At 49.6% G+C, this 16,121-nt stretch overlaps 1 protein-coding gene across 1 annotated transcript; it reads left to right on the top strand.

Annotated features, from left to right (window-relative positions):
* The first annotated feature begins 5,478 nt into the window (after positions 1-5,478).
* Positions 5,479-8,155, top strand: LOC123168862 (F-box/FBD/LRR-repeat protein At5g56420). The gene is made up of 3 exons (XM_044586724.1): positions 5,479-6,605; positions 7,367-7,510; positions 7,615-8,155. Exons 1-3 carry the CDS (start codon positions 5,637-5,639, stop codon positions 7,993-7,995), a joined length of 1,494 nt encoding a protein of 497 aa, XP_044442659.1. The 5' UTR covers positions 5,479-5,636; the 3' UTR covers positions 7,996-8,155.
* The last annotated feature ends 7,966 nt before the right edge of the window (positions 8,156-16,121 follow it).

Genomic DNA, 16,121 nt, shown 5'->3' on the forward strand with positions numbered 1-16,121 from the left:
TGAGCTAAAAATTTACGGAGAATTGTTTTGGAATATATGAAAAATAATGGAGCAAATAACTACCAGAGGGGGCCTACCAGGTGGGCACAACCCACCTGGGCGCGCTTGGGCAGCCCAAGCGCGCCCTGGTGAGTTGTGCCCTCCTCGGCCCACCTCCGGTGCCCATCTTCTGGTATATAAGTCATTTTGACCTAGATAAAATAAGAGGAGGACTTTCAGGACAGAGCGCCGCCATCTCGAGGCGGAACTTGGGCAGGAGCACTTTTTCCCTCCGGTAGAGCGATTTCGTCGGGGGAACTTCCCTCCCGGAGGGGGAAATCATCGTCATCATCATCACCAACAACTTTCCCATCTTTGGGAGGGCAATCTCCATCAACATCACCATCTCTTCTCAAACCATAGTTCATCACTTGTGTTCAATCTTTGTACCGGAACCTCAGATTTGTACTTGTGGGTGACTAGTAGTGTTGATTACATCTTGTAGTTGATTACTATTTGGTTTATTTGGTGGAATATTATATGTTCAGATCCATTATGCTATTTAATACCCCTCTGATCTTGAGCGTGATTATCATTTGTGAGTAGTTACTTTTGTTCTTGAGGTCACGGGAGAAATCTTGTTGCAAATAATCATGTGAACTTGATATGTGTTCGATATTTTGATGATATGTATGTTGTGATTCCCTTAGTGGTGTCATGTGAACGTCGACTACAGGCACTTCACCATATTTGGGTCTAATGGAATGCATTGTGGAGTAGTTATTAGATTATGGGTTGCGAGAGTGACAGAAGTGTAAACCCTAGTTTATGCGCTACTTCGTAAGGGACTGATTTGGATCCAAAATTTTAATGCTATGGTTTGATTTTATCTTAATACTTTTCTCGTAGTTGCAGATGCTTGTGAGGGGGTTAATCATAAGTAGGAAGTTTTTTCAAGTAAGAACATCACCTAAGCACCGGTCCACCCACATATCAAATTATCAAAGTAGCGAACATGAATCAAACTTACATGATGAAAGTGACTAGATGAAATTCCCGTGTACCCTCAAGAACGCTTTGCTTATTATAAGAGACCGTTTTGGCCCGTCCTTTGCCACAAAAGGATTGGGCTACCTTGCTGCACTTTACTTACCGTTACCATTACTTGCTCGTTACAAATTATCTTGCTATCAAACTATCTGTTACCGACAATTTCAGTGCCTGCAGAAATTATCTTGCTGAAAACCACTTGTCATTTCCTTCTGCTCCTTGTTGGGTTCGACACTCTCACTTATCGAAAGGAATACGATTGATCCCCTATACTTGTGGGTCATCAATCTCCACCTTGATGTACGGTCGCACGTGTAGTGGGGCCGTTGGCGAGGAGATGGAGAAGGTAGGCCGCGATGTGGAGTGGGCAGGAGCGCTCCTCGATGACGCGGAGGAGGAACCCGCCTCGTGGTCGTGTTTCCCCGTCTTGGCGGTGATCCACTTCCACATCCCCATGACGCGAGGTGGCCGAAGCTAGGGTTTAGGCGTCGGGGCTCGAGGAGGGAGGAGCAGATGGAAGTGGAAGTGCGGAAGTGGACTGGTCGGTCTACAACTTCCACATTAAAAAGGACGGGCGGGGGCGGTTGGGCGTGCAGATTAGATGGGGCAGGTGGGAAACAGTTGGACGGCCGACATGCGAGCCCGGGAGCGGACGACCAATCGATGCGTGCGCATCCGTCGAATGTACGTATAGACGCAAATTTAATAAAAAATACACCCAGTTTGTGTCAATGCGGACATGAGAGGAATGATTTCGGGTTCGCTTCACGCATTGGGCCCACTCCATCTATCTGTTTCGACCCAAATAGGTCAGAAACGGACCACATCCATTTATACCCAAACGTGTCAGAAACGGACCAAATGTGGTCGTGCCTGGGAGTTGGCCTTAGAGCAACTCTAACTGGGCGACCCAAACGGACGCGCATTTTATCCATTTTTGGTCCGTTTGGGTCGGCCTAGCGGACAACTGTGTCTCCTTTCTCATCTGAGTCGGCCCTTCCACCCAACGCTGGATGACGCATTTTTGTTCGCGCGAACTTAAAAAAAACACGTACGCATGCATCCAAATTTAACTTAATTAAACATAAATGATCGGTCAACCACCGGCCAAAGTCCACTTAAACATTAATAAAACTTGAAAAAACTAGCTTGTCTGCGCGCTGCCTTAGGCATCGCCGTCGTCGTCCTCCCTAGCGTCGCTGAGGTCGATGAACGATGACGCCGACCCAGCCCAGTGGAATGCGCTCTCCCACACCGCCAGTGCTGCTTCTTCATCGTCTGCCCCGTCGGCTGCACTGCTGCGAGACGGCGGGCACGCTCCTCCTCTCTCTCCCGGTGCCCCTCCTTCTCCTCCCGTGCCCAGCGAGCATGGCGCTCCTTCGCCTCGCGCTCCGCCACTCGCCCTCGACGCACTCCTCTGCCAGCACACGGGCCCTCCATCGCTGCAGGTACGCCGCCTCTTCCTCTGGCGTCACGCCCAGCTACACTGGCAGGACGCGGACCCACTCGCGGAGCTGTCTGGTCCACTGGTACCTTTCCGGCTCGGGCTCCATGGGCGATGGCTCGAGCTTGGGCTCGGGGAGTGTCGGCGGTGGTTGGGGGATGATGCAGTCCCCAGCCGCTGACAACGCGAGGGTCTCCTCCAGGCCCTCCCGGTGCGCGTCCTCATCGCGCCTGCTCTCCTCCAGGGCGCGCTGTATCGTCGCTGCCTCCTTCTCCGGCTGGAACACATGTTGGCAGTAGGAGGATGCCGGGGTTAAGCTGCACGCCACGGCGACGCTCCTCCTCGTGCTCCAGCGCGAACCAGACCTCGCAGTTGGGAGAGTCCACTCCCGCTGCTTCGATGTCAGGAGCTCACGGCGCTTGCGCACCTCCTCGACATGTGTTCATAGCGATCGCGCACCGCCAGCACCGGGATGCGGTGCGGTCTAGATGCCAGCCGTGGGGCAGGCTGACATCTGGATAGGGCAGCGGCTAGCGATACTACCAGTGCAACCGGGATGTACTGCCTATCCTGTTCCCATGGCAGCCCGCCGTGTCAAGGAGCCGCTTGCGGCGGCGGAGTAGGCGTGCGGGACGAGCTGGTGCCGAGGTAGAGCTTCCCCTTGCTCTTGCCGAACAACCCCATGGTGAGCTAGGGTTTTGCGATCGTCGGCGAGGGAGCACACCTGGCCAGATGTGGACGGGGGAGGGGAAGTCGATGAGGCCAGACCCCCCCCCCCCCCCCCGCACGCTTGATGGACACCGAGCGGACGCGCGTGACGTCCGTCTCGTGTCCGCGTGACGTAAATTTGGGTTTGAAATGCGTCCAGGCGAATACCGAGGGAAAGCGTTTTGGGTTTTAGAGCATCTCCACTCGCGCCCCCAATAGGCCCCCTAGGGCATGTTTTTTTTCGCCGGCACCGAAAAATCCCTCCAGTCGCGCCCCCAGGACGGCGATTTCCGCCGGTTAGGCCCATTCTTTGGCCCGGCGATCCGAGGCCAAACCTAGTGCACTGGGGGCGCTTGGGGGCTCCGGCGGAAGGGAAAACAGTGCATGGGCCACCACTGTCAGGCGAAAAACATTTTTTCCACCTCCAGATTCGCCCCCGCGCGCACTACCCCTTCCGCCGCTGTGCCAATTCCGGGGCCGCCCACCTGCCCACCGCCGCTAGAAAGGTCGTTTCCTCACCGAGAAAGAGAGGGTTCCCCGCGGCAGCCTCCACCCCGCTCCTGGGCGAGCTTTTCCGGCGCTCCAGCCACGCAAAGCGGGGATACCGGCGGCTGCACGCCTACTACGCCCGCCAGGTGTTCGGCGATTTGTCTGCTTAGCAATGGACTCGGACGATGAGGAGGCGTTCGCGGCACTGCTGGAGGAGGAAGCCGGTGACAACGCCCAGCATGAAGAGCACCTCATGGTCCTCGCCGATCTGGCCGACCTGTTCGCGAGCAATGCAAAGTCGTGGCGAGGTGGCTCGGCGTCGGGCCGGCAGAAGGCAAAGCGGAGGCATCGGCTGGAGGACTATTGCTTGCTCTACGCCGACTACTTCGCCGACGCTCCACCGCACGGCGAGAAAGTATTTCGGCGCCGTTATCGGATGAGCCGAAAGCTCTTCCTCAGGATTGTGAATTCCATCCGTGAGTTTGAGAGCTACTTCAAGTGCAAGAAGGATTGCACCGGCACACTTGGATTCACCTCACTCCAGAAGTGCACGACAGCTATGAGGATGCTTCCATACGGAGCTCCCGGTGATATACTGGAAGACTATGGACGCATGGTCGAGTCCACCACCATTGAGTGTTTGTACAAGTTCTGCAGGGCAGTGGTGGCACTGTTTGGACCACAGTACTTGCAATCACCCAATGCTGAAGACACTGCTCGGATCCTAGCACAAAATGCAGCAAGAGGATTTCCCGGGATGCTTGAAAGCATCGACTGCATGCATTGGGCATGAAAAAACTGTCCATTTGCTTGGCAGGGGATGTACAAAGGCGCCAAAGGAGCTTGAAGTGTGGTACTTGAGGCAGTGGCCACACAGGTTCTCTGGATTTGGCACTCCTTCTTTGGTATGCTAGGAACTACAATGACATTAACGTACTGCAGTGCTCGGATGTCTTTGCCAAGCTTGTTGAACGTCATGCTCCTCCGGTGAACTTCGAGGTCAATGAGCGCCACTACGACAAGGGATACTACCTAGAAGATGGCATCTATCCGAGATGGTCCACATTTGTGAAGACTATCTCAAACCCTGTGCCAGGAGGCAAGAACCCCTATTTTGCCAAGTGTCAGGAGGCTTGCAGGAAGGATGTCGAGCGGACATTTGGTGTGCTCCAATCTCGATTTGCTGTTGTCCGGTACCCCGCTCTGACCTGGTCGAAAGATCAAATGTGGAAAGTCATGACTTGCGTGTCATCTTGCATAACATGATCATTGAGAGCGAGCAGGAAGAGCCAGTGTTTGACACTGAACCATATTACAGGCATGGTCCTCTTGCCCAAGTTGATCACTAGCTACCGTCAAACTGGACTGCCTTCCTCAATATGCGTCAGGAGATCCGAGACCCACATGTGCATGAAGAACTGCAACACGGTGTGGAGCACCTATGGAGGCTCAAAGGCAACGCCTAGCTCGACGTGTGATGAAATATGAGTTTTTATTTGTGTTCAAATTATGAGTTTTATTTGTCGAAGTATTTGATTTGTATTGATTTATATGATGGACTATGTGATAAAAATTAGTTTGTGTTGAATTTGTGTCAAGCACGTCGAAATTAAGCCAATTTGTGCCGAAAATGGGCCGAAAACGATGGCTGGAGGGCGATTTTGGATCGGCGACTGGGAACCATAGCCCCACACCGATTTTATCTTCGGTTGAATCCTAGGCAGCGCTATTTCAAGCCCTTGGGGACCGAACGGCCGGAGATGCTCTTAGTATGCGTGTTGGACCAGCGTTTTGGTCTTGTAGAGTGGCCAGGAGCGTGGAGGCTCGTCTCACACACGCCAGTTCGCCCAAAAGGCCAAAACCCTCTCCCTCCTCCGCAAAAAAGAATCCTCTTCTTCTTCCTCCTCCTCCGCGTGCTCTGCGGCGGCCTGCCCCACCCACTGACCTCGTCGGGGCGGACACGACGATGCTGCCCGGGATAGCCCCGGAGACACCGGGGCTGAGCGACGGCGCCGGGGCGCTCGAACTCCTGTACGCCTCCTTCCCGGTGTCGCCTGTCTCCACATTCCCCTCCCTTTGCTGCGCCGCCGCCGACGGAGACAAGACGGACCGCGTCAGCCGCCTCCCCGAAGATGTCCTCCGCCGCGTGGTCTCCCTCCTGCCCGCCAAGGACGGCGCGCGCACCACCGTGCTCTCCTCGCGCTGGCCCGGCCTCTGGCACTCTGCGCCACTCGTCCTCGTGGACACCCACTTGCTCCCCGGGGGCGCTGCGGGGGTTCGGCCGGCCCGCGCACGCGCCGGTGCCGTCTCGCGCTTTGTCTCCGCCGCCCTCGAAGCACATCCTGGGCCCTTCCCCTTCGCCAGCTTCACCTGCAGTTTCTTGGACGGCGCCCACCGCCGCGTGCTCGCGCGCTGGTTCCAGCTCCTTGCCACCAAGGGCGTCAAGCAGCTCATCTTCGCCAATCGCCCTGCCCCGCTTCCCGGCCTGCGCCTCCCTTCCTCACTCTTCAGCTGCGCCTACCTCCGCCGGCTCTGGATCTGTGCCTGGGTGTTCCCGGAGACCGCCACCCTCCCGCGCGGCGCCGGCTTCCCCAACCTCCGTGAGCTCGTCCTCGGCCGCACCGTCATGGAGGACAAAGACCTCGAGTTCGTGCTCGGCGTGAGCCCCGTGCTGGAGATCCTCGTGGTCGCCGGAAGCGAGACCCGATTGCACGCTTGTCTCGCCAGCCCCAGCCTACGGTGCGCGCAGTTATGCTTGTCCGCCCTGGACGAGGTCGCCGTGGTGGACGCCCCAAGCCTGGAGCGTCTCTTCCTCATCAGTGGCATGACCAAAATGAGCACGACAGTCAAGATTGGCCATGCTCCTAAGCTGCGCTTGCTGGGATACCTGGAACCAGGAATGCACATAATGCAGATTGGCAACACCATCATCAAGGTACGTGCGGCGCCAGGTCACCTCATTTCTGACTTTCCAATAATTCCTTTTATGATATGGACTGAACAAGATTAGTGCCAACAGGCAACCATGTTCTAAACCTCAGTTTACTCAGCCAAGAACTCATACTAGATGCCCTCACGATTAGCAAAAAAGAATCATTAACATGATAAACCGACATAGTACTAGGCAACTACTCTGGTAATCGGTTATCCATTTCTTTCTTGCAGTCCTGCCGGTATTTGTAGGAGGCATAATATTGTTGTGCATTTGGAAACGGTTCATCACCAACATAGTTTTGGGAATTTTCATCAATGAGACTGTAATACAGTTCCGCGCTTAAGATTAATGAACTTGCCATTTGATGATACAACACATAATTGCAATTTCACAGAACTGTCCAACTTTTACATTTCAGGGGGAAAATAGGTAGGAGGAACACATAATTGCAATTTCACATAACTGTCCGAATATTCATTTTGGAGGAGAATTAGGTTGGGGGAACACATAATTGCAATTTCGCAGAACTGTCCGAATTCACATTTTGGGGGAACAGTAGGTAGGGGGAATACGTAAGTGTAGTTTCAAAGAACTGTCTGAATTTTGCACATTGTAGTGATCACAAATTCAGTAAAAGGCCTAGTACCCTGTTGATCACTACAAAGTAAGGTGGCAAGGTGACTACAAATACCATTTACTGAATCTGTGAAAACTGCATGCACATCGTCGGTGATTGATTTGTGGCTTTTGGTGCATCGCAGGCTGGAACAAAGGCGAGCGCAAGCACCACCGTCTCAAGCGTCCAGATGTTGGCCTTGCAACTGCATTTCGGAGTCCCTGGTGAAATCAAGATGCTTCCCAGCTTTCTCAGATGCTTTCCTAGTGTCGAGACGTTGATTGTCCAGGTACCCCCCGCCTCCTTTAGATCATCAGCGCTACATTGCATCAGATTGCTGCTGCATAATCAGCAGAATGTGCAGCTGAAACTGTTTGCTGAACTAAATTGCAGTCTATGGACACTAGTGGACCCGCCACCAAGCTCAGCGTCAAGTTCAGGCAGGGCACAAGTCCTATTGAGTGTGTCCAGTCACAGCTCAAGACTTTGTTTTTCCGTGAGCTACAAGGGCATCGTGGCGAGTTCCATTTCCTCACGTTCATCGCGGAGAATGCGCAGAAGCTAGAGAGGATGTACATCTGGGTGAAAGAAGACCTGAGTTACCCCGCCAAGGTATCTATGGGTGCCAAACTGAGGGCTCTTGAGTCTGCTAATTGGGCTAGCAGGGACTGCAAGATGCTATTCAGGACCAGTAAATTTCCTGGAGGTGGTACCCCTTTCAACCTTGCAATGGGAGTAGATTTATCATTCGCCGACCCCTTCTTCTGCCACTGAAAGCCTGAAGATTTCAACGCCCAAGATTTCACTGCAATTGGTGCGCGTTAGGACAGAGCCCTGCTTCTACTAGTATCAGTAGCTTTACTTGCTATCATTTGTTAGTATCCTGTTAGTATCTGGATGATGATTGATAGCTTCAACGAACTTGGTGTGGTTTCGGTGACGGTACTTGTACATTAGTACTCCCTCCGTCCCAAAATTCTTGTCTTAGATTTGTCTAAATACAGATGTATCAAGTCACGTTTTAGTATTAGATACATCCATATCTAGACAAATCTAAGACAAGAATTTTGGGACGGAGGGAGTACAAAATTCTGAAAAGCATGTGGGTTCAGTTCATGTGGTAGTAACAGGGAACTAGACATTACCTGAGCTGGTATTTTGCTAACTGCATTACCAAGTTTCTCCTCGATGGTCCTTAATGCAACCAAATTAGATAGAACGTAGTTGCAGCAGGATATCTCACTTGGCTCATCTTATCAGTGAACTTGGCTTTTTATAGAGCGCGGGGCTTTTGAAGAACTGTTACAGCATATACTTGTTGGGGTCAGTGTGATTGTGTGAAGTGGGAGCTCCGATTCATGGAGGAGTAGAACACTTCAGTGAACCGCAATTTGGAGTTTTCACAAGCGGACTCTTCCTTGCGCTTGGCCGCGATTCACTACCGGCTCTTTGTGCTTGTTGTTGACAAGGTGTGTTCTTCGGTCTATTGCGCGTGTGCGCCTGCATCAGCACATACTGTTACTCGTGTATTCAGATGAGAGTGACATATCACTACAACATGTAGATACACGATTTGTTTAATTTGTGTAGCAACCATAACAAATCTGTATGGTTTCGCTCGGGAGTAGGGCATTTTGGAGGCCTTTAAAAAAATCAAAATTCAAACTTTATAGTTAAAAAAAACCCTGAAAAAAGCTATGCAAGGATGTGATGTGTATGTGAGTAAAATTGCAGGATGAAAAATAATCATGAACCTTGAGGATGAATAGTACATGTGCACATACACAAAAAAATTCATATATAGATTTGGTTTTTTTTGTGTAGCTCCCATTTTAATGAATTTCGTCCTGAAAATTTACACATGTGCATCATGCCATTAAGTATATATGATTTTTTTTCATCAAACATAAAATATGAATTTTGAATTTTTTAAATTCAGCCTTCATGGGGCTCGGCCTCCGTTTGGCATTTTCACTCGCTCGTCTCCTCTTCAATTAAAGAGAAGAGAGTAGAGAAATGTTTAGGGCCTGTGCATTGGTGGCTGGAGCCAACTTGTTTTTCTTTTCAAAACGGAGTTTTGGCTCATCCATTAATTGAGAATAAACTTAGAGATGTTTTTATAATATAAAGTCTAAGGCATATAAAAGGCATTACTTTTCGGGAAAGGCTATAGCTCTATCGGCGGATCTATAGCGGGCGTCCGCCACCTTCTCTGATCGACACGTGGCCAAATGGACCATGAACGTCTTTCTCATCTTACCTCTTCCCCAACCTCTCACCTGTACGCAAGTGCATCAGCGGCAATCAATGGCGTCCACCTTGCCGGAGAGGAGGATGGCAGCGAGGTGACCTGGCGGTAGCGCGATGGCGGGGGCGGGCGGCGCCGCTCCTCCCTCACCACCATCTGATGGGCTCGTGGCGAATAATGGTGGTGTTTTGTTTCGCAACATCCAATCTGTTGCAAGAAAGATTTCTGCAACATCAGTCATGTTGCGAACCTTCTTTCGTAACACAATATAGAGGTGAAAACAAAGGAAAAGAAGTCTGCAACATCACCTCAGTTGCAAAGTTTTTCTGCAACAATACTTTTGTTGCATAAAAAGTGAAGACAGGAAATCAAATCTGCAACACGACCTATATTGCAAAAAAAACGCAACACAATCTTTGCTGCAAAAAAATCCACAACACAATCTTTGTTACAAGTGTTTCCACAACAAGATCATTGTTGCAAAGAAGTGAATGACATTCTACCGCTTGGTTTTGTCATATCGGACGGCTCGCGAGGCGGCGGATCTTTTAAAAAGATCCGCCGGCCGACACGTAGCAGCCCCCTTACTTTCCTGGCATGATTTATCTCGAACGCTTTGTGCCGACAATGCACCCAAGGGGAACACCCATGCATTTCTCTCATTCCAAATCATCCAACTAACCGGCATAGTGAGAAAAGCCATGGGCCATGGCCCTTTGATTTGTCATATGCGCACCCGACATGTTGACCCCCACTCCTTGATGGGTCTTTTTGCAACCCGCCATAAAATATCAAGGCATTTCTAGAAGAGGTGGGCTGCAAATTCGTTTTCTCTCCTAGATGAAGAGCACAAGACACATTTGGGCATCTCCGCTTGTGGCCTACCTATGCGCGGTCCAAATTCAATTTTTCTTAGATAAAAGGCGTAAGCAATGCCCGACTTTAAATTAATAAAGCCAATATAGGTAAGGTATTACAAATCAAGAGTAACCAGTCCAAACACAGAGCTAGATAAAATTTACATGGACTCAAAAAACAAATCACATGCCAACCAACACATTGAGGAGAAATAAAACTATGCTTCAAGAGCTTCTGTTGGTGGCGTGGATGGCTTTGATCAGACGAAGCACCATTGCGGCTACTTCAGAGTCCTTCCTCCTCCCGAGAGGGCTCCACTACTACATGAAAAGTGGTCATTTAAAGATACAATCAGTAGGGTGATTCGGAAGTTTTTCTTCAACAACTATTGTTCTGACAATTCCACAACACCCAAGCCAAGGCCGCAAAGTTATGTCAAGCAAGCCTAAGTTGTTGACACCTAAGGTTTTCCAGAATCGCAAGGACGTCCTGAATGGAGTTCGGATCCCAGGATGGCTCGAAGCATTCTCTAGCACAACTCTAGAGATATTTGGCAAGGGCACATTGGATAAGAATGTGATAAGCATCTTCAGGGTTCCCATAGAGAGCACACTTCCCATCGGCCATTGCGTTTATGTTATATCCCATTTTTTTCAAATTTAGGAAGTGCATGCTTGCTCTCTCGTAAGAGGGGTTGGGTAACCCCCAAGTATAAGGGTGACGTAACCTAGTAATAAGTATTTCCCTCGGTAGAGAACCAAGGTTAATCGAACCAAAAGGAATTTTTCCAGCAAACAAAATCGCGGTACCTGCACACAAAACACAATATGAACTTGCCTCGACACTTCATGAAGGTTGCCAGGCTACTTCTTGTCATGCTAGTTACAAAATTAAATTGCACGGTATAACAGGAATTGATAGAAAGGTAAAATAAATAATATGGTACAACAACGTAAAACGAATTTGGTGATGTTTTCAGTAAAGGAAAATATACCTCGGGGGGCATAGGTTCAGTGTGGCATCTCTCCAAGCAGACACGTGTGGTGTGGTGAATAAATTACAGTTGGACAACGATTAAATTGCATTATTTATATTTACGAATATGATCATTCATGGTATAATCTCATATAGGCATTACATATGTGGTATGTAGGCCTTTATCCAACTGCATCTACAACTAATACTCCACCACACGACCGCTATCCAGCATGCATCTCGAACTATTAAGTTTATGACAAACAGAGCATTGCAATAACCAAGATGACATAATATAGACAGTAAAACTATCATCCAAGTGTGATAAAGAAACCATCGTTTTATCCTTAGTGGCAACAATACAATACATGTATGTTCCCTTTGTCACTAGGATGAATCACTGCAAGATTGAACCAACTACTATGCATCATTCCCTCTAATGAACTACCCATCAATCTTGGCCAGATACAACTAATATATTAAAGATCATACATAGCTACTTAATTATACAACAACTAATCTTAAAAAGATTCAATATAATTCAATAAACAATCTGATCATAAAGTGACAGTTCATCGTTTACCAAGAAACACACCACCTATTACATCATATTGATCCCGATCATGTGAGCCAGCTCACAGGAACTTTGTGTTGAATCATAAGGGAGAGAGGATGCCCTCTAGCTACTGCTATGGACCCTAAGGTCCCAACGGAACTACTCACACATGGTCACTGAGGCAGCAAGGTTGATGAAGAAGCCTCCGATGATGGATTACCCCTCCAGCAGGGTGCTTCCAAATGATGTCATCCTCAGCGTCCTCAATGTGATGGGTGTCCCAAAGGCTTAACCAAAGGGTGGAAACTCACGAATGTGGGCCAATGACTAGGATTTTGATTGTGGAAATCCAAGTGCCATCCTTCATGGCCTTCCTAACCTTTTCAATTCTTCTCTCGGACCATAGATTAGAGGAGCAATATCTTTGAGTTTTTTCACCATGCACCCAAGGAGAATCCCAAAAGGGGGTGCCCACCATTACCAATGGTAATAACGGTGGAGGCATAGAACAAGTCCAAGTCTATCTCGCCACATGGGTTTACCATGTCAATTCACATCTTGGATGGATCTTTCCATTCAAACCAAGGCCAACACAATCAAAATGCTCGCTTAATCTGGATCTTGGTGTGCACACTTCCACTGGTTGTCTTATTGAGGGCCTCCTGAGAATTGAAGCAGCTAATGACAATGTTGACGGGGACGGGAACTCCATGATGTGATGCGACGTAAAACAAGAACAAACTTCTTATCAAATCTATTGAAATTGTCGCTAGGAATCAATCTTAGCCCGATATCGTGGATATATAAGTTATTGCTCTTTCGGTTCCTGGTCTAGATGGTGGACAGTGCTACCCTGGGCATTGTATGTAATTAGCTTTTGCTACTCTATTGTCTGCGGGACTTATCGCCTGATTGCATTGGCATTAGGTAGTCCTACTTCTTGAGCTTGCGCTGGTTTTTTTCCTTGAAGAGGAAAGGGTGATGCAGCAAAGTACAGTAAGTATTTCCCTCAGTTTTAAGAACCATGGTATAAATCCAGTAGGAGACAACGCACAAGTCACCGAATACCTGCACAGACAAACACCAACTTGCACCCAATGCGATAAAGGGGTTGTCAATCCCTTCACAGTTATTTGCAAAGTGAGATCTGATAGAGATGGGTAAACGGTAAAGTAATATTTTTGGTATTTTTGGTTTACAGAACGGAAAGTAAAATATTGCAAAGGAAGTATATACGAAACTAAAATTGTAGATCGGAAACTTATATGATGGAAAGTAGACCCGGGGGCCATAGGTTTCACTAGAGACTTCTCTCAAGATAGAAAATATTATGGTGGGTGAACAAATTACAGCCGAGCAATTGATAGAAAAGCTCAAAGTTATGACGATATCTAAGGCAATGATCATGAATATAGGCATCACGTCCGTATCAAGTAGACCGACTCCTGCCTGCATCTATGTGACGCCCCCGTTTTGACCGTACACTAATCATGCACGCAAATGTGTACGATCAAGATCAGGGACTCACGGGAAGATATCACAACACAACTCTACAACATAAATAAGTCATACAAGCATCATAATACAAGCCAGGGGCCTCGAGGGCTCGAATACAAGTGCTCGATCATTGACGAGTCAGCGGAAGCAACAATATCTGAGTACAGACATAAGTTAAACAAGTTTGCCTTAAGAAGGCTAGCACAAAAGTAGCAACGATCGAAAAGGCAAGGCCTCCTGCCTGGGACCTCCTAACTACTCCTCGAAGCTGAACTCCACGTAGAATCATCCTCGGGATCTCTAGCTCCTGGACTCCAGCATCTGGTTGCGACAATCCGGTATAGAAAGGGGAAAAGAGGGAGAAAAGCAACCGTGAGTACTCATCCAAAGTACTCGCAAGCAAGGAGCTACACTACATATGCATGGGTATATGTGTAAAGGGTCATATCGGTGGACTGAACTTCAGAATGCCAGAATAAGAGGGGGATAGCTAATCCTGCCGAAGACTACGCTTCTGGCAGCCTCCATCTTGCAGCATGTAGAAGAGAGTAGATTGAAGTCCTCCAAGTAGCATCGTATAGCATAATCCTACCCGATGATCCCCTCCTCGTCGCCCTGTTAGAGAGCGATCACCGGGTTGTATCTGGCACTTGGAAGGGTGTATTTTATTCAGTATCCGGTTCTAGTTGTCATAAGGTCAAGGTACAACTCCGGGTCATCCTTTTACCGAGGGACACGGCTATTCGAATAGATAAACTTCCCTGCAGGGGTGCACCACATAACCCAACACGCTCGATCCCATTTGGCCGGACACACTTTTCTGGGTCATGCCCGACCTCGTAAGATCAACACGTCGCAGCCCCACCTAGGCTCAACAGAGAGGTCAACACGCCGGTCTAAATCCTTTGCGCGCAGGGGTTTGGGCCCATCGCCCATTGCACACCTGCACGTTGCGTACGCGGCCGGAAGCAGACCTAGCCTAGTAGGCGTTCCAGTCCAATCCGGCGCGCGCCGCTCCGTCGCTGACGTCAAGAAGTGCTTCGGCTGATACCACTACGTCGGGATACCCATAACTACTCCCGCGTAGATGGTTAGTGCGTATAGACCAAATGGCCAGACTCAGATCAAATACCAAGAACTCGTTAAGCGTGTTAAGTGTCCGCAAACGCCGACCAGGGCCAGGCCCACCTCTCTCCTAGGTGGTCTCAACCTGCCCTGTCGCTCCGCCACAAAGTATCAGTCGGGGGCCGTCAGGAACCCAGGCCCACCTCTACCGGGATGGAGCCACCTGTCCTTTCAGCCCCCTCATCAGCATCACTTGCGAGTACTCCTCGAGCCGACCCGACTTTAGTCACCACATGTGTCATGTATATAATGTATATAGTATATACCCGTGATCACCTCCCGAAGTGATCACGGCCCAGTAGTATAGCATGGCAGACGGACAAGAGTGTAGGGCCACTGATGGAACACTAGCATCCTATACTAAGCAGTAGGATAGCAGGTAAGGGTAACAACTGTAGCAACAATGACAGGCTATGCATCAGGATAGGATTAACGAAAAGCAGTAACATGCTACACTACTCTAATGCAAGCAGCATAGAGAAGAATAGGCGATATCTGGTGATCAGGGGGGGCTTGCCTGGTTGCTCTGGCAAGTAGGAGGGGTCGTCTTCGATGTAGTCGAACACACGAACATCGGCAGCGGTCTCGAAGTCTACCGGAAAGAAGTAACGGAGGGGGAACACAATAAATAACAGAGCAATCAATGTAACACAAAGCAAGACGCGGCGATATGTTGTGTTAGGGGTGACCTAACGTAGGAATAGGTGATACCAGCGGAGGGGTGAAACATCCGGGAAAGTATCCCAGGTGTTCCACGTTTTCGCACAGATGAACCGGAGGTGAAATGTTGCAGGTTCACTATGCTAGGGACATGTGGCGGTCGAACAGACCGCGTATTCGGATTCGTCTCGTCGTTCTGAGCAACTTTCATGTACAAAGTTTTTCCATCCGAGCTACGGTTTATTTTATATTAATTTTTAAAGATTTAAATCATTTTTAGAATTAATAAATTAATTTAATTTGAAATTTAATTAATACATCAGCATGACGTCAGCAGTCAACGTTGACCGTTGACCTGGTCAACCTGACAGGTGGGTCCCACCTGTCAGTGACTGTTAGTTAATTAACATCAGTTAATTAGGTTAATTAGTTATTAGGCTAGTTAATCTTAATTAGTTAATATTAACAAGATTAATTAAGTTAATTAATTATCTTAATTAATTAATTTTATTATTTTATTAATTAATTTTTTAAATCATTTTTCTTTATTAAAACGTCCTGGGGCTGGGCCCCGTTTGTCATAAGCCCCAGGGGCCTTTGCGGGCGTGCGGGTTACGGGCGCAACCCGAACGGGCGATGGCCCTCGCGGGTGCACCCAACTAGCGCGGGTGTCGGCGCGCCGGCGTGAAGCCGCGACAACAGCCGAGGGGCGGAACCGGGCGGCGGCCAACGAGGTAGGGCCGCGGCGAGGCCGGCCGCCAGTGGCTGGCACGGGAGGGACGGGAGGAGCGCCGGGCGGCACCGGAGCGGGGCGCGGGGAGCGGCGGCCGCCGGCAAGCGTGAGGGAAGGCGCGGAGCCATGGGCGCGCGGGGCAGCGGTGGAGCAGCAGCAATGGTGGCGGGCTCGGCGGCAGGTGCAGGCGGAGTTGCCGCGGGGCTCGGGGGCGCGCGAGGCGCGGCAGACCGGAGCGGTGGGGAGGG

The sequence above is a fragment of the Triticum aestivum genome, chromosome 7D (assembly GCF_018294505.1).
Source record: "Triticum aestivum cultivar Chinese Spring chromosome 7D, IWGSC CS RefSeq v2.1, whole genome shotgun sequence".
NCBI lineage: Eukaryota > Viridiplantae > Streptophyta > Magnoliopsida > Poales > Poaceae > Triticum > Triticum aestivum.

Bases quoted from the DNA above. Each gene is read 5' to 3' on its own strand.
- LOC123168862 (XM_044586724.1), top strand. From the start codon at position 5,637: ATGCTGCCCGGGATAGCCCCGGAGACACCGGGGCTGAGCGACGGCGCC. The intron at 6,606-7,366 runs GTACGTGCGGCG...GGTGCATCGCAG, and splicing joins TTGGCAACACCATCATCAAG to GCTGGAACAAAGGCGAGCGC. The intron at 7,511-7,614 runs GTACCCCCCGCC...ACTAAATTGCAG, and splicing joins TCGAGACGTTGATTGTCCAG to TCTATGGACACTAGTGGACC.